We start from the raw sequence: 25,264 nt of genomic DNA on the forward strand, positions 1-25,264 counted from the left end.
CGAATTCAACTGAAACCAACAGCACAATACATCACCATGCTTGCATAAAACACAATGGCCTTGTCATTTGTTGAAAAGAGAAAATGGCTAAATGAGAATACCAAAAAAAAGAGAACCCTCTCTGGGTAAAGTATGCAAAGAATTAAAGCATGCATACACACATGCACACATAACTGTGAGCGTATATAAAGATGCAGAGAACAGTAACTAAGTTATTTATCTAAGATAATTTTATAAACGTGTAAAGGGTTGGCAATTTACAATGACTTTCTATATGTTTTGAAATGTGAAAACTATTGATGAATTAAATTCCAAAAATAAATAAGCCTTTAAGTGAGAATTAAGTTCGAGTTTAGCCGCTAAAATCGTAATTTTAAAACCAGTGGACTAATTAAGGAAAGTTGTCGTGAAAAAATGGCAATTTTAGTGGCTAAAGGTGGGTATTAAGTTCGAATTTAGCCGCTAAAATCGTAAATTGTTCACGATTACTTTTCTTTAATAATCCATTTTAAGGGATACAAACTTTGTGATAATTTGCTTTGGGCTATTCCCCATCAAGTTATAATGAAATCTGCAACAAATATGTATAATTTTATGCCTGTTTTTACTGATTTAGTTTTCACTTTAGTGAAAAAATGACGATTTTAGCGGCTAAACTCGAACTTAATACTCACCTTAAACTCGAACTTATGTTAATACCCACCTTTTGGTTATAATTTTGCAGATTTGACATATGTAAATAGATTTTACCTTATAATTAAAAACTAGGGATTGTAATGAGAATAAAAATTCGACTTTCAATTTAATCGATGATTGAAAAATCGACTCGTATCTTTGCGACTTTCGTCTTTTTGGCGAATTATGACCATAAAAAGAACATTTTTGCATTATCTATTCAATTTTAAAATTGAATTTTTCGCATGGTAGAATTGTTATAAGGCAGCCTTAATTAATCAGTTGACTTTAACCCTTTATTGCATGATTTAATTTGAGCAAGGATAAACATTTTTCGGTACGTTAGAGTTGTTGTATATGGTGTTATGATACCGTAAACAAATACAGTAGAATTCATTTATAACGACCTCGGTTATAACGACCATCCGTTTATAACGACGGATTTTCAAAGCAAGTTTGGTTCTTAATAATTTGTACATGTGCAAGCATTCGCTTAGAACGACTCCGGTTTTAGCAACCATCTGCTTTTAACGACCAATTTGCACGTCTGCTTTGGAATGTACATTCGGTTATAACGACGATGTAAGCTCTGTGTACTAATTTTTATTTTTTTCATTCCATTTTTTGTCGTCAGCCAATACTAAATAAAGAAACATGTACTGCGGGGAATCACAGAATTTGTTTTCGACTATCCCAAACAGAGGTGCAAATGACAAAGAAGAAATATTCAAACCAGTTTGGGATGAGTTCGAGTTCAAACCAGGACTGGGATGAGTTCGTAAATGTCGATGACAACGTCGTGACATCAGAAGAGCCTTCATTGAGAGAAATAGTGGAGAACACAAAAGAAAATGATGAAACTCACAGCGATAATGAACCAGATGACGAAGATGAGCCAATCAAAATTCCAACTAGGACAGAAACCTTGTGTGCGGTGCACACATTAAAACAGTATTTACGATTTGGGTGTTCTGATATATCAGTGAGTTTATATGGTTCCGTTGAAATTATTGAAAGTAAATTATTAAAAGAAATTCTTGTAAATAGAAAACAAACCACAATTCTAAACTATTTCCAATCTCAATAAATATGAATATGAATATACATGATATAAAACAAAAATTTAAAAATATTGTGTACACTTATTTGGATACAACGACGTTCGGTTATAACGACGTATAATTTCGGTCCCTTGGCGGTCGCTATAACCGAATTCTACTGTATTCGTTCAATTCTGATCACTGGAGGAAAAGTTACGTAACATTGCATATATGCAATCAGATAATCAATTTCTTTAATGTACGATGTAATTTCTATATATCACACACAGGGGAGGAATGTGATCACATCAAATATGTTTTAAGTTTTTAAATTTTTACTAAAAAAATTTATTTTCTCGCCAATCTTAAAAGTTTGCCAAAATCAGATACAAAATATCTGAGATAATAGCATGGTTGTGTCAAACATGTTACATGTTCCCCATCGAAAACTAACATTTTACTTCTGAAACATGTTTAAGGTGACCATATTCCTTATCGGGGTGCAATGTTAAAAGTCAAACTTTTGGAATTCTAAATAATAACAGGTTGGCTGATAAGTCCCCGGTCTGACACATAGATTGGCTGATGAGTCCCCGGTCTGACACATAGATGGCGTCGCTAGTATTAAATGCATATTATTTTTATATAGTACCAATCTTCAAATGATTCGTGTCAAAATTTGACGTCTGTAAGTCAATTAGTTTGTGAGATAGAGCGTCTTTTGTGAAGCAACTTTTGTTATTGTGAAAAAAATGGAAAAAAAGGAATTTCGTGTTTTGATAAAATACTGTTTTCTGAAGGGAAAAAATACGGTGGAAGCAAAAACTTGACTTGATAATGAGTTTCCGGAAATCAACAATAATTGATTGTTATGCAAAATTCAAGCATGGTGAAATGAGCACGGAGGACGGTGGTCACCGACGAAAACATCAAAAAAATCCACAAAATGATTTTGAATGACCGTAAAATAAAGTTGATCGAGATAGCAGAGGCCTTAAAGATAGGTTAGGTTAAAGTGGCAGCCCGATTAAGATTCAGGCTCACTTAGACTATTCAGTCCATTGTGATACCACATTAAATAAAAGTACCTATTACATATGGGCACTTCTAGTTTTAACCGTTGAACCTTCTCGATTATTTTCTTCTGTTGAACCAACCAGATTGTTCCAAAAACATTAGCAGACTGCTTACGTTAACGTTTTCCAGGTCCGCTAGTAATCTGAAGCTATATGCGCCTAAAATTTGCTTACGCCTTACACAAAATGCAGGACACTCACACAAGAGGTGTTTTATTGATTCCTTTTCCTCCGCATCATGACAGCTCATACAATAGTCATTATACTTCGCACCAATAGTTTTTGCAAAATCGCCTATCAGGCAGCGACCCGTTATAGCAGATATCAGGAGTGATGTCTGGCGTCTCGAGAACACTAGCATATCTAGTGTGCGGTTTAAGTTTAAATGGGGCCATATTTGCTTGGTGTCGTTACAACCCTTACAATTCTCCCATCGAACATTTGCCATCATGACAGCCTTCTCTTAAAGATATCAAAGGAACGTGTTGGTCATATCATTCATCAATATTTGGATACGCGGAAGCTCTGTGCAAAATGGCTGCCGCGCGAGCTCACATTTGACCAAAAACAACAACTTGTTGATGATTCTGAGCGGTTTTTGCAGCTGTTAACTCGTAATACACCAGAGTTTTTCCGTTGATATGTGACAATGGATGAAACATGGCTCCATCACTCCACTCCTGAGTCCAATCGACAGTCGGCTGAGTGGACAGCGACCGGTGAAGCGTCTCCGAAGCGTGGAAAGACTCAAAAGTCCGCTGGCAAAGTAATGACCTGTGTTTTTTGGGATGCGCATGGAATAATTTTTATCGATTATCTTGAGAAGGGAAAAACCATCAACAGTGACTATTATATGGCGTTATTGGAGCGTTTGAAGGTCGAAATCGCGGCAAAAGGAAAAAAATGTTGTTCCACCAAGACAACGTACCATGCCAAAAGTCATTGAGAACGATGGCAAAAATTCATGAATTGGGCTTCGAATTGCTTCCCCACCCACCGTATTCTCCAGATCTGGCCCCCAGCGACTTTTTCTTGTTCTCAGACCTCAAAAGGATGCTCGCGGGGAAAAATTTGGCTGCAATGAAGAGGTGATCGCCGAAACTAAGAAACTATTTTAAGGCAAAACCGAAGGAGTACTACCAAAATGGTATAAAAAAATTGGAAGGTCGTTATAATCGTTATATCGCTCTTGATGGGAACTATGTTGAATAATAAAAACGAATTTTGACAAAAAAAATGTGTTTTCTTTGTTAGACCGGGGACTTATTAGCCAACCTGTTACTTTTTAAATGTACATTTGTCAGTCAGATTTTGTATCCTTGAATTCAATCTCATCACTATGAGAAACAAATCAAATCACTGTCTTCGAATCATCAGCTGTCACTTGAGCAGTATATATACAAAATATACGCAAATATATAATTTTATTTCAAATTCATGTTTTTCTGCGAAATACCAACATTTCAAACTTCGATTTTATCCCAATCACTGCCATAGACTCTTTAGTGACACTATAACAATCCCCAACTCTGATGCGAAATATATCTACCCAAACCATGTCCATGACGATATCCAAATTCCCAGTATCGAAAGGCACTACCAAAGAAGCAGCGATTGTCATCGCAGACCTTAGGTTTGTTTGTAAGGTAGTTTTAGTATTACAAAAACAAAAATGTCAGTCGCCATATTGAAACTTTGATTGTCACTCAAATTGAATTAAATTTATAATTATAAATTTATAATTTATGGGATATTTAAATAGAGAAAATCTGGAAATGTATCGATGTATGCTTCGACATACGAGTATGAGGAAATATGTTACGGTTCGCAAGAATAATTGATTTCTTCTAGAGACAAAATTCGTGCTTTTAGAGGTTAATTTCGTCGTGAGCTTTGGCAACACTGTCTTTCAAATCCTTGAGTTCCATTCTGACTTCGTTTATCATTTCATCTTTTATCTCTCTCAACTTTACTTTCATTTCGCCCATGAGGCGAGACTCACTCTCATATATCAATTGTTGAATCATCTGTTGCATTTCCAATTGTTGTTTACCAAATCTCTTCTCTATTACTTTTATGATTCGTGTGGGTGAATCATAGAAAATGTTTGATATAAAATAATTTTATTTTGAGTTTTTATTTTTATTTGTCACAATCGTCAATTAAACATTGGCGAAGCTAGCAACATTCTCGTGAGGGGCAAAAGCTACAATGTGTGCTCTTTGTGGAGATACCTCAAAAAAAAAAATAATAATAAATAAATAAATAAATAAATTCTTGTAGATGGGAAGAAACCAGATTATTTAATTTAATGATATATAATCATAGTTTGAAGAAATACTGCATGGTATTTGGTAGGGGGAGATGACAAACGCATAAATCCCCTTTAGGTTAGGTTAGGTTATGTGGCAGCCCGATGTATCAGACTCACTTAGACTATTCAGTCCATTGTGATACCACAGTGGTGAACTTCTCTCTTATCACTGAGTGCTGCCCGATTCCATGTTAAGCTCAATGACAAGGGACCTTCTTTTTATAGCCGAGTCCGAACGGCGTTCCACATTCCAGTGAAACCACTTAGAGAAGCTTTGAAACCCTCAGAAATGTCACTAGCATTACTGAGGTGGGATAATCCACCGCTGAAAAACTTTTTGGTGTTCGGTCGAAGCAGGAATCGAACCCACGACCTTGTGTATGCAAGACGGGCATGCTAACCATTGCACCACGGTGGCGATGTTAAGAAGTTTTAAGATACCACTACCCGAGTAATTCGATTGTCGATGACAGTCTTTCGTAGAAGTTTCTACGCAATCCATGGTGGAGGGTACATAAGATTCGGCCTGGCCGAACTTACCGCCGTATAACTTGTTTTTGGCTAATAATACCCCGTACACTAATAGAAAAAATTACGTTTCACAATCGTGAACGGACGTTGTCAAAATGAAACGGAAACGTTCACAAAAAATCAAAACGGAATGTTCACGATTTCGTCCGCGGGCGTTCACGATTTCATGAACGGCAGTCGTTTTTCTTTGGCCATGAAACATTTTAAAATAATCGTTAGACGTTGTTATGGCAACTCCGCCGTTGGTGCAATGTGCTAAGGCGACTGTTAACGCGTATCGTGCAGGCAACACAGGTTCGAGTCACGGTAGCGGAAATATTTTTTTTTTAATTTTGTTTATAAATTCGTAACTATTACGTTCTCAGATCATGAACGCTGGTTGTTGTCTTGACAACGTATGGTGTCATTTTTACGTTGTCGGATTGACCCCATCTGTTCTCAGTTTGACAACACATGTGTGTTGATTCACTTTCATGAACGGATCGTTTCGAAATGACCACGCCGTTCATGATTTTTTCTATGGGTGTATGGACTAACTTTCAATTTAGACGACGATGTTAAGGAGTTATATGATACCTTGTCATCGGCAAGTACTACCACAACCCAAGTAATTCGATTGTGGATAACAGTCTTTAGTAGATGTTTCTACGCAATCCATGGTGGAGGGTACATAAAATTCGGCCTGGCCGAACTTACAGCCGTATATGCTTGTTTTTATTTTATTTATTTTTCATGATATATGAAAAATTAATTATGAATAAATTTCATGTTTAATTAAATTGATAAAAAATAGTGATGTCTATGCATTTATTACGAACAATAAATTAAATCAACAATATGTATTGATTAAAACTATTTACAAAGATTTGTATAAATATATGTATAAAATAATTAGTAATACACTTTTACGACATTTGATCTTTCCTTATATTTTCTTTTGCCAAATTGATCGGGATGAACATTTTTTAAATGATGGTACGCTTCTCCTTTTTGTGTAAATTCGTGTAAACAATATTTACATCTATCATTTTTGGCGGGTCTTTTTTTTGGAATGCCGTAATGTTGTGAACTTAGATGTCCATCTAGTGTGGATTTGGCCGTAAAACATTGTCCACACTCCTTACACTGGAAGGCCAAAGGATTCAAATGATAAACGGCATGTTCATGAACGCGATAACGATATTTGATCTTGCGGCCGCAACATTTTATATGAAAGTCGTTGTTAGGATGGTCCTTAGCAAAATGATGTTTAACACTTAGAAAATTTGGGAATTTTCGTGGACATACATAACAGTCTAGAAATGGCTTCCATTTTGCTATCTCCTGATCAATGCTCAGGTTTAAATAAGTTTGGCTTTTCCCATCAATGTCTGGGGTAATATTTTCTGGGCTTACTGGTGAATGGTAATTTTCATTATCGATATCATCAATTGGTTCTGGTTCCCATTGATCAAGTTCATCAACAATGAAGACATCACCTCCTCCGGTTCCGACTTCACCAATATAATTATCATCTTGAACATATTCGTGCTGATTAGTGCTCTCCGTCAACAATGATGTGTCATTCGAAAATTCTATTCCATTTTCTGAAACAATTAATTGTCCTGACCCAAAACCAGCAGATGAGGTTGTGGGTTCTTCATCGTCATCATCTATGGTAATGATGTTAGATTTCATATCACAATTTTTCTTCATTGGTGGAGGTTCCTCAGCAAAGTTTGATTGATCTTCGGAATCAAGCAGGTTATCCAATAATAACTTCACAGTCTGCTGAAAATTGTTAAACACGGATATACGACGCCAACATTCTATGCATAACGCAGCAATTGGATTTGTGGCACCCCGTTCAACATTAAGGTACTAAAAAATAACGAAAAAGGTTGGTTTTGGTTTATGACTTCTCTCGCCAATTTGAACATTTTTAGATTTGTGTTTTATATACCTTAGGATGGAAATATTTTGAGGTTATTTCGTATACCCCATTGGGGCGACCTTTGGCATCATGCAAACGCAAGCTATCGTTACAGGAGCTCCGGCATAGACGACACACATTGGACCCAGCCATTGTTTCCAACTTGAAGAATAGAATAAAGGGAAAGAAGTTCTTAAAATGTTTGAAAATACTTTCTATCATTTTGTATTAAATCCCACAATTATTTGATTTTATTATATTTCAATTGAATCCGCGTCTGATTATCGAAGAAATCACATCAATTAAAATGTTAACAGATTCAATTAAAGTTTTAATTGATTCAGTTATTAAGCTTGTTTTCTCTATTTGTTCTATTGTTCGCTAATATATATATATATATATATATATATATATATATATATATATATATATATATATATATATATATATATATATATATATATATATATATATATATATATATATATATATATATATATATATATATATATATATATATATATATATATATATATATATATATATATATATATATATATATATATATATATATATATATTTTTTTTTTTTTTTTTTCATTCCATTTTCATTAATTTCCCAGCAAAAATGTAGTATAAATGTTCTTTTTGGATTACTCAAGAATGGATTTAGCATTTTTTCCGGCAAAATTTAAATATTTTGTATAATTTTATTAATTCTTACACTGTTTTTAACCTATTTGCATATCCATTAAAAATAGGGAGTTATAGAAAATTGAATTAAATGGGAGGACAGTTTTGGAAGTGATTTTAAAATTGTTTTAAAACAACTTCCAAAATTGTTTGCAGGGTTAAGTTTGTACGGTCACAGTTCGGTCCTCAAAATAATCCCCGATGTGCCTAACGTAGTGGATTAGACTTTGGTGAGACCAATTTTCGACAAAAAGTTTGAGACTCTAATCCCAATAGTGAGGCGTGGTGCACACAGACCCCGGGGAATAAAGAATATAAAGATTTCTACACTGATGGCTCCAAATTGGATGGACAATTGGGTTTCGGAGTATATTCTAATGATCTGGAACTTCGAATAGTGAAAAGATTACCTAATCACTGTAGTGTTTTTCAGTCTGAAATATTAGCAATAAGAGAGGTGGCGAATTCGCTGAGAAGTAATGTTCCAAAAAATGTGGGCATTAATATATACTCAGGCAGTCAACCTGCAATAACATCCTTGGACTCTGTGTTCCTTAACTCGAAAACGGCCATCGACTGCCGCAAATCTCTCAATGATATGGCTGATCAGTACAATATTCACCTAATATGGGTGCCTGGCCATAGGAACATACCGGGGAATTGCGAAGCGGTTGAGTTGGCAAGGATAGGGACTACCTTACATATTCCAGGGGAACTAGAATCTGTTGGTATGCCCCTGGCTACCTGCAAGCTCATGCTGCGTGAGAAGGCTGTTATGATGGCAAATGTTCGATGGGAGACTTGCAAGGGCTGTAACGACACCAAGCAAATATGGCCCCATTTAAACTTAAACCGCACACTAGATATGCTAGTGTTCTCGAGACATCAGATATCACTCCTGATATCTGCTATAACGGGTCGCTGCCTGATAGGCGATTTTGCAAAAACTATAGGCGCGAAATATAATGACTATTGTATGAGCTGTCATGATGCGGAGGAAAAGGAATCAATTAAACACCTCTTGTGTGAGTGTCCTGCATTTTGTGTAAAGCGCAAGTAACTTTTAGGAGCATATAGCTTCAGATTACTGGCGGATCTGGAAAACGTTAACTTAGGCAGTCTGCTAATGTTTTTGGAACAATTTGGTTGGTTCAGCAAAGAAAAATAATCAAGAAGGTTCAGCGGTTAAAATTAGAAGTGCCCATATGTAATAGGTACTTTTAGTTAATGTGGTATCACAATGGACTGAATAGTCTAAGTGAGCCTGAATCTTAATCGGGCTGCCACTTTATCTCCCTCGACTTCGCAAGAGGATCCGCTTACTTCTGATTCAGACAGAGGCTTGTCCATTTCTGAATCCTTTAGCTGATCGTTTTTATATACCTTCATTTGGATATAATGAAAGCCATAACATACAAGGCCCTGGGACTTTGCTAGATGTGGCAAAGACCGAGTGTTCAATATAAACACTACATGCCGTCTTGGTCCATCCACTTCATCCAAACGGCCAACCTTCCAATCAGCTGTTGGAAGAACTGGATTGCATCGTTTCAGTCTATTTAAAATAGATTCAGGGTCAGAAGGGTTTGCAGGTATCCACGCTTGTGCTCTAGGTCTAGCCGGTATGTCTTTCTTCTCGACTAACTCTAGAGCAGCTCCTTCCCAAACTTCACCAATTAGTATCAGAGCAGCTTTAAAACATTCTATAGACTTCTGGTCCTCAAATGCGACTAGCTTAAATCGTCTTTGATACCAACCAGCCTCTTGGTGTCGAGAATCTGGACCGGGAACCTTTTCCAGCACCTGTGAGTAGACGACAGACAGAGCATTCTCAATTACCCCCCATTTTTGCTTTGGAACCATACCGTCCAATGCTCCTTTTTTAATGATAGCCATCATAAGGCTGTCTTTAGCAACTGAGGCAAACGATCTTTGATCCATTTTGGAGGATGGCAGCTCATCCGGTGATCGTTCCCTTTTTCCAGCCTCAAGAATTCCTTGAGCCCATTTTAAGGAATCGTTTTGTTTAGCCGACAGCGTGCTTGGGTCCACTGATCCTAACTTCTTTAGGATAAACAAAGCATTTCTGCGTTCCTTGAATCTCTTTCGTGAGGGATTACCTCCTTTTGATGTCGTTACCTTAGAAAAAGTACGACTTGTCAAAGTGTCGCCACCTATCGACCCATCTACAGGTCGACTAATTGGGCCTAACTCTTGGTCATTGCCCAAATTTATAACTCCAGTCGATACCCGTCCACTGGGCCCTGAAGTTAGCAACCCAGTGGATGACTTTGAATTTCGCTGCATGGTGGCTTAATATCCCACCACTCTAGAAATTCTTAGTAGGTACCTATTGCGATGAGTTTATCTGCTATTAAAAAACACGTCCGTTCCGTTCGACGGTTGAATGTTAGATATCTAGTACAATGAAAAAAATATTATCCTAATATGAAAGATTATCAAATCTATATTGGAACAATTGGAACGTACAAGGGAGCTACAACAAAAATATGAACTTGTACATAAAATAGAGGAAGTTTTACATATATAGATTTTGTAAATAGTTGTTACTGAATTGTGAATTATTGAGTATCTACATGGATTCTTTTAAAAAATTAGTATACATCTATTGAAGCTCTGCTTTAATATGACAAGTAAAATAAAATGTAATAAAATTTTAATATGATTGTTTGAATAACTGGGTTCATAAATGTTTACCATTATGCGTAAATAAGTATCAGGAAGACGTAACAATAAAAAGGTTTTTAATGTAAATACTATGTAAAAGTGCATATTTCCCTTATAGATCGGAATATTTCACGGAATAATATAAAACATTTCATTAATATTATGTATGCATTCGTAGCCACTATTTGTTAATAGCAATGTATTCAGAAGAAGTCACATGATACTCAGGCGTCGAATCGAACCTATTACCTTCGTCATGCAAGACGAACGTACTTCCACTGTGCACAGAGAATACAGATTGGTTGTGATAACCGAATTTATTGCCAACTTCCTTTTGGCAGTTGTAGCAACTATCCGTCATTAGTTGTGTCACCCGTCAAATTCGGTCGACTCAATGGAATTATGGGAACTGCAACTAATACTACCCAGCAAGTTGGAAGTTCTTCCAAATGCAGAACTTTAAAAGCACTTCCAGAAGATGCACTCCCAATGATGTTCTTTATTTTGACTACCTAGGACGTTATTTTAATTCAATTTTTTATAACTTGGTTTTTTCATACTTTTAATGGGTAATTTAAACTTTTTTTGTTTCAAGTATGTTAAAAACAGAGTAAGAATTCATAAAATGGTACAAATTATTTAAATTTTGTCGAAAAAAATGCAAAATACAATCTGAAAATATTGTGAATTTTTGAAAATATTTGAGGTCTACGTTTCCGAATCCACTAAAAATTATAAAAAAATTTAAAAATTTGTTTTTTTGACAAAATATTACAGAATTTTTTAATTTACATCCAAAATATTGAATTCGGAGCACACCTAAAGAAGTGATGCAAATTCAGTGCAACGGCTGTTGAAATGGAGGACTTCCGTCCTATGACAAGCCCATGTTAAATTCATCGCTTCTGCGTCAATTTTGCACCACTTCTGGATCCAAAAAAAAAAAAAAAACATTTTCATTACTTTTTTGGCGACGCTTTTTCTGCTGGGTATATATGGAGTTGGTTGTATCAGACGATGAAATTGGTCGTAGCTCCCTTCTTCATTTAGTTGTATTACCCAACTTTAAAGCATCATAACCGAATTGAACAAAATCCCGCAAAAGTTTGTATTTTATTTATATTTTTTAGATGACAGAAAGGTACATATAACTATATAAATACAATATATTGATAACATTATAAAAAATGTTCACCCTTAAAAGTATACCCTCCAGCATGGATAGGAAATCTTTGGTACTCTTAGCATAGTAGTATTTATACGAGGGCGGTTCGGAAACTTCTTAGCCTATCAATGAAAGAGAATAGTTAGTTTTTCAAAAATATTTTTATTTTTCAATATAATCTGCTGAAACTTCAATACACTTAGTCCAACGCTTTTCTAGCAATTCTATCCCTTGATTAAAATAGTTTTCCTCAAGGTCTTCAAAATAGTGGTTTACAACTGTAATTGCATCTTCATTTGAGGTAAAACGCTTGCCAGCAAGGATTTTTTTAGATTTGGGAACAAGTAAATTTCACTGGGAGCTAAATCAGGAGAATAAGGTGGGTGGTCATGCAACTCGTTATTTAATTCGTTGATTGTAGCCATTGGTAAAACACTCTTTTATTCGTGGATCATTTAATAACAGGTTGGCTGATAAGTCCCCGGTCTAACAAAGAAAAACACATTTTTTTGTCAAAATTCGTTTTTATTATTCAACAAGTTCCCTTCAAGAGCGATACAACGATTATAACGACCTTCCAATTTTTTGATACCATTTTGGTAGTACTCCTTCGGTTTTGCCTCAAAATAGGCCTCAGTTTCGGCGATCACCTCTTCATTGCAACCAAATTTTTTCCCTGCGAGCATCATTTTGAGGTCTGAGAACAAGAAAAAGTCGCTGGGCGCCAGATCTGGAGAATACGGTTGGTGGGGAAGTAATTCGAAGCCCAATTCATGAATTTTTGCCATCGTTCTCACTGACTTGTGGCACGGTGCGTTATCTTGATGGAACAACACTTTTTATACCCTCCATCATAGGATGGGGGTATATTAACATTGTCATTCCGTTTGTAACACATCGAAATATTGCTCTAAGACCCAATAAAGTATATATATTCTGGGTCGTGGTGAAATTTTGAGTCGATCTAAGCATGTCCGTCCGTCTGTTGAAATCACGCTAACTTCCGAACGAAACAAGCTATCGACTTGAAACTTGGCACAAGCAGTTGTTATCGATGTAGGTCGGATGGTATTGAAAATGGGCCATAACGGTCCACTTTTACGTATAGCCCCCATATAAAGGGACCCTCAGATTAGGCTTGTGGAGCCTCTAACAGATGCATATTTCATCCAATCCGGCTGAAATTTGGTACATGGTGTTGGTATATGGTCTCTAACAACCATGCAAAAATTGGTCCATATCGGTCCATAATTATATATAGCCCCCATATAAACCGATCCCCAGATTTGGCTTGTGGAGCCTCTAAGAGAAGCATATTTAATCCGATCCGGCTGACATTTGGTACATGGTATTGGTATATAGTCTCTAGCAACCGTGCAAAAATTGGTCCATAATTATATAGCCCCCATATGAAACGTTCTCTAGATTTGACCTCCGGAGCCTCTTGGAGGAGCAAATTTCATCCGATCCGGTTCAAATTAGGAACGTGGTGTTAGTATATGGTCGCTAAAAACCGTACCAAAATTGGTCCAATCACACAGAAATTGGTCCATATCGGTTCATAATCGTGGTTGACACTAGAGCCAAAAATAATCTACCAAAATTTTATTTCTACAGAAAATTTTGTCAAAATTTTATTTCTAGAGAAAATTTTGTTAAAATTTTATTCGGTTCATAATAAAATTTTCATCATTGTCAAAATTTTATTTCTATAGAAAATTTTGTTCAAATTTTATTCGGTTCATAATCATGGTTGCCACTCGAGCCAAAAATGTTGTGAAAATTTTATTTCTATAGAAAATTTTGTTAAAATTTTATTTCATTAGAAAATTTTGTCAAAATGTCTACTTTGTCAAACTGAATTATATACGTATTGGATCGATCTTTTTTGATTTAATATATACCACGTATGGACTTACATACAATTTAGAAGATGGTGTTAGGAGGTTTTAAGATACCTTGCCATCGGCAAGCGTTACCGCAACTTAAGTAATTCGATTGTGGGTGGCAGTGTTTAGAAGAAGTTTCGACGCAATCCATGATGGAGGGTACATAAGCTTCGGCCTGGCCGAACTTACGGCCGTATATACTTGTTTCTTTTTCATATGGGGCCGTTTTGTCGCGATTTCGACCTTCAAACGCTCCAATAACGCCATATAATAGTCACTGTTGATGGTTTTTCCCTTCTCAAGATAATCGATAAAAATTATTCCATGCGCATCCCAAAAAACAGAGGCCATTACTTTGCCAGCGGACTTTTGAGTCTTTCCACGCTTCGGAGACGGTTCACCGGTCGCTATCCACTCACCCGACTGTCGATTGGACTCAGGAGTGTAGTGATGGAGCCATGTTTCATCCATTGTCACATATCGACGGAAAAGCTCGGGTGTATTACGAGTTACGAGCTGCAAAAACCGCTCACAATCATCAACACGTTGTTGTTTTTGGTCAAATGTGAGCTCGAGCGGCACCCATTTTGCACAGAGCTTCCGCATATTCAAATATTGATGAATGATATGACCAACACGTTCCTTTGATATCTTTAAGGCCTCTGCTATCTCGATCAACTTCATTTTACGGTCATTCAAAAGCATTTTGTGGATTTTTTTGATGTTTTCGTCGGTAACCAACTCTTTCGGGCGTCCTCTGCGTTCACCGTCCTCATTTCACCACACTTGAATTTTGCATACCAATCACTTATTGTTGATTTCCCTGGGGCAGAGTCCCGAAACTCATTATCAAGCCAAGTTTTTGCTTCCACCGTATTTTTTCCCTTCAGAAAACAGTACTTTATCAAAACACGAAATTCCTTTTTTCCATTTTTTTTCACAATAACAAAAGTTGCTTCACAAAAGACGCTCTATACCACAAACTAATTGACTTACAGACGTCAAATTTTGACACGAGTCATTTGAAGGTTTGTACTATATAAAAATAATATGCATTTAATACTAGCGACACCATCTATGTGTCAGACCGGGGACTTATCAGCCAACCTGTTACCATATCATGCACTACAATTTCTGTTGTTGTTGCTGTTTTTGGACGTCCACTACGTGGTTCATCTTCAATGCTTGTACGACCACGTTCAAATTCAGCAACCCAATTTTTTACTGTTGCATATGAAGGAGCACTTTCACCTAACACATTCACCATATCATTATGAATTTCTTGTCCTGATAAACCTTTTTTATGGAAATATTTAATGACAGCACGCATTTCTAATTTTTTAACACCTGTTTCTATATGAAGGACTTGCCAGATCGAAACAAAATTTAATATGTGTTCATAACAGAGATGGAATTTTCCAAAACACTTAACTTTTTTCTGTTTATACCGCGCTTTTTGTGCTAGGCTAGGTTTAGGTTTAGGTTAGGTGGCAGCCCTATATATCAGGCTCACTTAGACTATTCAGTCCATTGTGATACCACATTGTTGAACTTCTCTCTTATCACTGAGTGCTGCCCGATTCCATGTTAAGCTCCTTTTTATAGCCGAGTCCGAACGGCGTTCCACATTACAATGAAACCACTTAGAGAACCTTTGAAACCCTCAGAAATGTCACCAGCATTACTGAGGTGGGATAATCCACCGCTGAAAAACTTTTTGGTGTTCGGTCGTAGCAGGAATCGATCCCACGACCTTGTGTATGCAAGGCGGGCATGCTAACCATTGCACCACGGTGGCTCCCTTGTGCTAGGCTAAGAAGTTTCCGAACTGCCCCCGTAGATGGGGTCCGAACTGTCTATAGCCCGTCTAAAATACACAACAAATTAAGTCAAGAAATTAGTGTGGAGTTTTAAATACGAATCAATCCCCCATGGTTACTTTCTTGGGGTGTCATATATATAAGGCAGATGTAGAGATTGATTTTCTCAGAGCCGCTTTGAATTTGTTAGATAGTTTAAACTTATTTCCATTAACACAATGAAATTATTCCATATTGAGGATGCGCACCGAATCATTGAGTAAATTGGCTACTGAGGAGATCAAACCATTTACGGTGTTAGTTTCATACTTTTCGTTTATCGAACCAAACGCGTATACGACAAGTATTGACATAACATTAAAATGCAAATAAAAATAAATTAAGTGCACGAAATAAATTTCCATGAAGGGGAAAATTTAATTTTTTTGTTGTTGCCTAAATTTTAACATTAACGGCCATTTTCATGTAGCTCCGTTAGGCTTTAACTGCCAGTTAACAGAAAGAAAAATGGAAATATCTTTTCTCCGGTTAACTTTAACTGAAAAATTTTCAGCAGTTAAGTTTCTAAATGGCATATGGAATATATACGCAAGTTGACAGATATGTAGATATCACGGTTTAAAAGTTCGTTAGCTAACGTAGCACTAACGGAGCTTCATGAAAATGGGGGTAAGAAAATTAAGTTTTTCATTTAAAAAATAAAAACGAAAAACAAATAAAAAAATATACAAACATGTATGGAACTAACATGGTAAATGCAACATTTGGTATGACGCAAGCCAATTTCCTATCATCCTAAAGTTTATTGTCTTTATTAGCGAAGGCGAATATTGGTATTGTATTCACAGAGCCATCTAGCAATTTAGTTTGCATTGACAGTGTGTTAATATGAATGATCTTTATTTCTAAATCGCATATATTCCAAATCAAGGTATATTTACTAAGGTAGTTTCATGCTATCAGGTGATTAAAATTTTTTCATTTGAGAACTTTGATTGTCGCTATTTGCTTACTGACATAGGCGTAGCTAAAGGGATTTTATTGTAGCACATTGTAGCTTTCACCCCTTACGAGAATGTTGCTAGCTACGCCAATGCTTACACCGAAAGAATTTTCTTCGTAAAAAGAACGAAAAATTTCGTTAAAAGCACAACCAAAGAAACTTTTTATTAAAAGTACGAAATATTCGTACTTTTTACGAAGAAAAGTTCTTCCAAAATTTTCGTAGTTTTAAGAAAAAAATTCGTACTTTTTATGAAGAATCTTCGTACTTTTTATGAAAAACCTTAGTACTTTTTATGAAACAATTTTGTTCTTTTTACGAAAATGTTTCGTACTTTTCATGAAATTTTTTCGTAATTTTTATGAAAAATTTTTGTACTTATTATGAAAAACTTTTTTCAAAAATGTTCGAACTTTTAGAAAAAAATTTATAATCGAAAGTGCATTTGGTTGTAGTTACAAGTGTGAAAAATGACATCACTTTACATCTTAAGTTTTTGAATAATTTTTAGTTTTATTGTTTCACTTTTATTCATAGCGTGCTATCACCCAAATGAGAAGTAGCATAGACTTGCATAAAAACAATAGAATAAAAGAATACACTCAAGCACATTATAAAAGACAATTTAATGCCGCGAACGGAAATTTTACAACTTCAATGAAACTTCTTCGTTATTTCAAAGAAATGTTTTGTTTATGAAGAAATTTTTTACGCAGAATGTTTCGTAGAATATTCGTAAAAAGTTCTTCACAAAATTTGAAGAAAGTTTCGTTAAAAGTACGAACTTTTTACGAAGAAAAGTTAACGTAGAATATTTCGTAGAAGTTTCGTATATTCGTAAAATGTTCTTCGTAAAATTTACGAAAATGAATGAAAATTTCGTTATTTTAATGAAGAATTGTTAATGAAGAATTCTTCGTAAAATTAACGAAGAGAATTCTTTCGGTGTAGCTGACAATTGTGACAAATAAAATTAAAAATTCAAAATAAAATTATTTTATATAAGTATAGAAATAAATGGTTCTCGTAATTTATGGTAAGAATTACTTCAATTATTCTTGCGACTCGTAAAACATTTCCTCATATTTCGAAGTATACATCGATATATTTCCAGATTTTTTCTATTTTAAATTTCCCACTTGTTGAATAATGTTTCAAATTGACTGACAATCAAAGATGTTTTTGTTTTTGTAATACTGAAACTACCCCAATAAACACAAGCATTGGAGAAATGCTTATATTCAATACGGTTTCAAACATTTTTTCAAAGAATTACCTTAAAATTCAGTTTGAGAAATTATTGAGCAAATCGCTTTCTCAACAAAAACAGACATTACCCTCAACAGTAGAATTCAACACGTTAGCAACAATTTCTCAACATATTAGAAAAATCGGAAAATAAAGGGTGATTCTTTTGAGGTTAGGATTTTCATGCATTAGTATTTGACAGATCACGTGGGATTTCAGACATGGTGTCAAAGAGAAAGATGCTCAGTATGCTTTGACATTTCATCATGAATAGACTTACTAACGAGCAACGCTTGCAAATCATTGAATTTTATTACCAAAATCAGTGGCAGAAAATCCGCTTTTTTATCGACAAATTTTGTTCAGCGATGAGGCTCATTTCTGGTTGAATGGCTACGTAAATAAGCAAAATTGCCGCATTTGGAGTGAAGAGCAACCAGAAGCCGTTCAAGAACTGCCCATGCATCCCGAAAAATGCACTGTTTGGTGTGGTTTGTACGCTGGTGGAATCATTGGACCGTATTTTTTCAAAGATGCTGTTGGACGCAACGTTACGGTGAATGGCGATCGCTATCGTTCGATGCTAACAAACTTTTTGTTGCCAAAAATGGAAGAACTGAACTTGGTTGACATGTGGTTTCAACAAGATGGCGCTACATGCCACACAGCTCGCGATTCTATGGCCATTTTGAGGGAAAACTTCGGAGAACAATTCATCTCAAGAAATGGACCGGTAAGTTGGCCACCAAGATCATGCGATTTGACGCCTTTAGACTATTTTTTGTGGGGCTACGTCAAGTCTAAAGTCTACAGAAATAAGCCAGCAACTATTCCAGCTTTGGAAGACAACATTTCCGAAGAAATTCGGGCTATTCCGGCCGAAATGCTCGAAAAGTTGCCCAAAATTGGACTTTCCGAATGGACCACCTAAGACGCAGCCGCGGTCAACATTTAAATGAAATTATCTTCAAAAAGTAAATGTCATGGACCAATCTAACGTTTCAAATAAAGAACCGATGAGATTTTGCAAATTTTATGCGTTTTTTTTTTAAAAAAAGTTATCAAGCTCTTAACAAATCACCCTTTATGTTGAAGGCAATCAATTTGCAAGGCCATCTGAATTAATGTTGAATATGGGATTCACTGTCAAATTGATATGGTGTTACATGCAAAGACCATTAATAAAGAAGACGTGAGATAAGCTTGCTCTTCTTCTTTTTCTTGAAAAAAACAGAGATTAATATCATACATGTTCCATGAGACGTTGCAACTTTTTTTCGGTTTCTCTTTTCATTTTGCATTCGTAACAAAACTTAATTCGCTTATTTTAGCAATTTTTTTAACCCTTAAACGAACAAAAACACTTTGTGAAACATTTTATGAATAATTTAGTGCAACCGACACAGAAATTTGCGTGAAATGTTGGAGAAAATAGCTAAATAAAAATTGTCTGCATCAAACCAGTAAGTTCGGAGCGCTTTTCCAACAAGTATGATATTAATCTCCGTTTTCTATTACTAACACTATCAAAGCCCAATTCACGTCTTCTTTATTAATGGTCTTTGGTTACATGTGAAAAATACTCATCCTTGTGTTTGTTGGGACCTTATTAAATATGCCTTGATGCCAAATAATCATTCAATTGACAATATTTAGCCTATTTGTACTTTCACCCAAATTTTATACTATGACTGTAGTTTCTTTCTCCCATATATTAGTCTTACTTTGAGTAAAATAAAGCAACATAACTAATATTAAACTCGTTAATCGAAAAATCTAATGTTGTAGAGTTGGCAACTCTGTTGCACATTATGTTTATATACGAACACAAACTGTATGATCATACACTAATAGTGACATCTAACGCCTCATTTGTACAATGATAAAGCAGTGTTTTATTTTCGAATAGTCTATACAATTTTCATTCTATTTATCCTATATATACATATATTTTCCATAAATATTCATACATAATTATTTTCCATAATATTTTTTATTTGGTAAATTTATTTATACTAATTAATAAAATCAACTATTAAATTTCGTGCCAATTTCTCAGAGTAGGCAACTCTGGTAAATATACTAACATTTGTTCTTTTGTTTTTGCTCTACACGATAACACAAACTCAATACTGCACAAACAATCCCCGTCAATTTATAATGCTCAATGAAAATACTACTAACTTCGTGGCATGTGGCATATCGATTTTTCTATACAATAGCTCTCATAACAAAACCGTATAACGAAGAAGATAAAAACAAAGCAAAATATATTCGTGGTATATTCACATACGCTTGTATGTTGAGTTTGTAGTGTTGTAGTCATCGTCATATGTTCCACTCCACCAGACCGCACGATATTGGTTTTTAGTGCACGCTGTTGAATCGCGTGTGTTCACTCGAAAAACGAAATTTCTTTTATACACGAATATCAGTGCTTGAATGTTAGTCGAAGTGAAGAGGAAGATGTGTGCAAACAATACACACATCGTAACGTTGTGCACGATTTCGTATATTCACGAACACGTCACAATACCAAAATGACAACAACAACACATTTTTTTGTTATTAACATACCTCGTCAGTTAAGACCACCAATAGTTACTTGGTGATTTTATTTATATTCTCAAGATTTCTCTACACCACAATAACAAATCGAAAATATGGTGACGAACTAAACACTAAGCACGATTATGGAAGATTCTTTTATTTATACAACATACAGAAGCGGGTTTGATCTACCGAAGTGAAGCGAACAAGCAACAGTAATTCACTAACGCCACACTGTTACAGTCAATGGGACAAGAGATACTGACAGTTTGGTTTCAATGCACGATTCGTAGAGAGAAGAGAGAATGCTCCTCACTTAATACCAAATGAATTGAAGGCACACATACGTGCTAATACATGTAGCCATGTACATCAGCTAAAGCATTTGGGTTTCAGATACTTTTGAACACGCAAAACTGTAGATAATGTAGTTTAGATGGCAAACTTGCTGGAACTATGAATGTCGTGTTATAAGCTCAATAATATATCAAAGAATTCGCTCAATACGGATCGGATAAATGTTTTGAGGCCATTGATTATTTTCCTGTAATGCACGAGATAACATTCGCACATTTTTATATTAGTTTTACTATACAATGCGTCTAGTTAGAATATTATAATTTTGGAGAAATGACTAAATATCGATGGCGGTTAGGATCGATCGAACCAAATTAGAATAGGAACTCTCAGCGAAAAGTCCCTTTGAAAATAATTAATTAAGGGATTATTGCTAAACACCAGGAAATTGAAATGACTTATAATACACAGGAACAAACATTTCCGGCCACGTACACCAGATATCCATATAAACAAACAGATAATAGATTTTGTTGCCAAAGAAAAAAAAAAAATAGGAATAATATTCAATAGTTCACTTACTTGGATAGATCATGTTAATTATGTTGCAGGCGGGTCAAACCAATGGTGAGTTAACAGGTTGGCTGATAAGTCCCCGGTCTGACACATAGATGGCGTCGCTAGTATTAAATGCATATTATTATTATTATATAGTACCAACCTTCAAATGATTCGTGTCAAAATTTGACGTCTGTAAGTCAATTAGTTTGTGAGATAGAGCGTCTTTTGAGAAGCAACTTTTGTTATTGTGAAAAAAAAAATGGAAAAAAGAAATTTCGTGTTTTGATAAAATACTGTTTTCTGAAGGGAAAAAATACGGTGGAAGCAAAAACTTGACTTGATAATGAGTTTCCGGATTCTGTCCAGGGAAATCAACAACAATTGATTGGCATGCAAAATTCAAGCGTGGTGAAATGAGCACGGAGGACGGTGAACGCAGTGGACGCCCACAAAATGATTTTGAATGACCGTAAAATGAAGTTGATCGAGATAGCAGAGGCCTTAAAGATATCAAAAGAACATCAAAAAAAAATCCACAAAATGATTTTGAATGACCATAAAATGAAGTTTATCGAGATAGCAGAGGCCTTAAAGATATCAAAAGAACGTGTTGGTCATATCATTCATCAATATTTGGATATGCGAAAGCAAGGCCGAATTCAGGGGGGGGGGGGGGTGTGAGGGGGATCAAACCCCCCGCATAGAAAAATCTTTTCGAAGATGTTGAAGAAAAGCTGGAGGTTTTATTTTGAAAAACGCTTACCTATAAAACTTGCACAAATCATAGAATACTAGTTGAAAAGTCCGTCAAACGACGGTCGAAAAAAAAAACAAATTATTTTTGTTCTCGCACCACAAATTTCATTTTTGGAAAATGTATTTCTGCTTTTATGTGTGTTTGTTGTTCTTTTTGTGAACATGACTCGCTTTGTTTGGCCATAGCAACAACAACGAAACAGCCAAACACACATGTGTAAATGAAATGGCGCAAAACCTGCGAAAAGAACCTACCTAATTCAGCGATGGAAGCAATAAAGAGATTTTTCCAAACGTGCATATTCTTTTAAAAATTTTGGTCACTTTGCCAGTTACTCAGGGATGGAAAATACAATTTTTAAGAAAGTACAAAAAAGGTATTTTTTGATCGGAAAGGTACTTTTTACTAAATTTCAACAAAAATTTCACTGGAATATTATTGTCAAGAGACTGAATTTTAAAGAAAATAAAATTTTGACAAAATTTTTTATATAAATAAAATTTTGCAAAAATTTTCTAAAGAAATAAAATTTTGCAAAAAAATTCTATAGAAAAAAAATTTTGCAAAATTTTTTCTATAGAAATAAAATTTTGCAAAAATTTCCTATAGAAATAAATCTTTTACAAAATTTTCAATTGAAATAAAATTTTGAAAAAATTTTCAATTGAAATAAAATTTTGACAAAATTTTCTATAAAAATAAAATTTTGCAAAAATTCTATATAGAAATAAAATTTTGACAACATTTTCTACCGAAATAAAAAATCGATAATATAGAATCGCATTCGTTTTTCGACTAAAACATTATTGAAGTTCAATAAAATCCTGTTTTTGACGATGTCTTTTACAAAATAGATTTTTTCCCACATGGTCTGTTTTGCCATATTTGTAATTTCTCAAAATATTAAAATATTTTGTCAAAGCTATTGTACCATAAATCTGATATCGACTCAAAAATGTCTACACAAAAGGTACTAAATCATTCGCGGGGGTACTACGGTACTGACCGGGGTGAAAAAGTTTTGAAAAAAGTACTGCATTTTCCATCCCGGCAGTTACTACGTGTTCATCCGAACGTTCATTTTCAACAATGAAGAGATTAAAGACGTACACTCAGAGAAGAGTGAACCCATTAGCGAGTTATTTTTAACTAACCAGGGTTAATATTGAACTTCGTATGTCGCTAAAGAACCATGTACCCATAGTAAGTTCAACATTGTGCTATAGGTTAGTAATTTGTTTTAACTTTTGTCAAGTTCAAATTTTACTGATCAGAAGTAAAAAATTAACTAAATAATACATTTTTGAAAACGAAAAAATTAATGTTCTGGATTTCCTAGACCACCTGGTGATGACTTGGAGCAAGGATACCTCAAGGGGGAGGATACCCATTTCTACATGTCATATTATATTTAGTACAAACCACTTACTCTTCTGTAGTACAAATCGTTTAGAATCTTTTTTAGATTTTATTGTTATCATTTTATAAAATTTTACCTTTTGTCCGGACGGAGAATCGAACCGCGTACCATCAGTTTTCTAACTAAACACACTATCCACTGGGCCACTTCGCTCTTATAATCAACAACCAAATGTGACTTTGTTTATTCTTTTCTTGCTTGGCTGCATGTATTCATTAACACATACAGTCAAGGGTGTCTATTTTTAGAAACACCACACGAGGACATGTTTCGGAGACGAACTATTGTCTAGAAATATATTCACTTAACGGTAGTAAGAACTGACATTCATCGTTAGTTTATTTTTACTAAAATTGGAAATTTCGTAATATTGCACAGTAAAAGTTCAGTAATGCTGAGAAACTTCTTGGTACGTTCGAGGAAATACGTATTCTCTATTATTATATTTGCTTTAGTCCATTTACGAACTCATTGAGAGTTCTTAACCATTTTGCTGGTAATGGCCGTAAGTTCAATTTACTTCCACTGAGTTAATTTTGTTAATCAGTAGTTAAATTTAACTAACTGTGAGTAAAATTTTGAACTACTCAATATTATGGAATTTACTTGTAGTTACGACGTTCAATTTTCTCAGTGTATCTTAGAAATTCGACTAGCGAGAGAAGACTCAAAGGATTGGCATTAATGTCAGTTCATCGCCGAATAAATGTGCCGACTGAAGAAGTCATTGATTTATTTGCTGCCCAAAAAGCCCGTCGGCTCAATTTAATATTATAAAACAAGTAAGGAAAGTCTAAAGTCGGGCGGGGCCGACTATATTATACCCTGCACCACTTTGTAGATCTAAATTGTCGATACCATATCACATCCGACAAATGTGTTGGGGGCTATATATAAAGGTTTGTCCCAAATACATACATTTAAATATCACTCGATCTGGACAGAATTTGATAGACTTCTACAAAATCTGTAGACTCACAATTTAAGTCGGCTAATGCACTAGGGTGGAGCACAATGTTTGTAAAAAAATATGGGAAACGTTTAAATCTGAAGCAATTTTAAGGAAACTTCGAAAAAGTTTATTTATGGTTTATCGCTCGATATATATGTATTAGAAGTTTAGGAAAATTAGAGTCATTTTTACAACTTTTCGACTAAGCAGTGGCGATTTTACAAGGAAAATGTTGGTATTTTGACCATTTTTGTCGAAATCAGAAAAACATCTATATGGGAGCTATATCTAAATCTGAACCGATTTCAACCAAATTTGGTACGCTTAGCAATAATGCTAATTCTACTCCCTGTGCAAAATTTCAACAAAATCGGAGTTAAAAATTGGCCTCTGTGGTCATATGAGTGTAAATCGGGCGAAAGCTATATATGGGAGATATATCTAAATCTGAACCGATTTCAACCAAATTTGGCACGCATAGCTACAATACTAATTCTACTCCCTGTGCAAAATTTCAACCAAATTGGAGTAAAACTCTGGCTTCTGGGACCGTATTAGTCCATATCGGGCGAAAGATATATATGGGAGCTATATCGAAATCTGAACCGATTTCAATAAAATTATGCACATTTGACTATACTACCAATTGTACTCCTAGTGCAAAATTTCAACCA

The 25,264-nt window shown here is 35.0% G+C and overlaps 1 protein-coding gene across 1 annotated transcript in view; it reads right to left on the bottom strand.

Moving 5' to 3' along the window:
* Positions 1-6,426: 6,426 nt before the first annotated feature.
* LOC142230999 (uncharacterized) overlaps positions 6,427-25,264 on the bottom strand; it is a 32,758-nt gene continuing 13,920 nt past the window's right edge. The window contains exons 4-5 of the mRNA XM_075301617.1: positions 7,579-7,710; positions 6,427-7,496 (exon numbers count right to left, since the gene is read on the bottom strand). Of these exons, the coding sequence (XP_075157732.1) occupies positions 6,528-7,496; positions 7,579-7,710 (1,101 nt within the window). The 3' untranslated portion in view covers positions 6,427-6,527. The remainder of the gene's footprint in view (positions 7,497-7,578; positions 7,711-25,264) is intronic.

Source organism: Haematobia irritans, chromosome 3 (assembly GCF_050003625.1).
Source record: "Haematobia irritans isolate KBUSLIRL chromosome 3, ASM5000362v1, whole genome shotgun sequence".
Lineage (NCBI taxonomy): Eukaryota > Metazoa > Arthropoda > Insecta > Diptera > Muscidae > Haematobia > Haematobia irritans.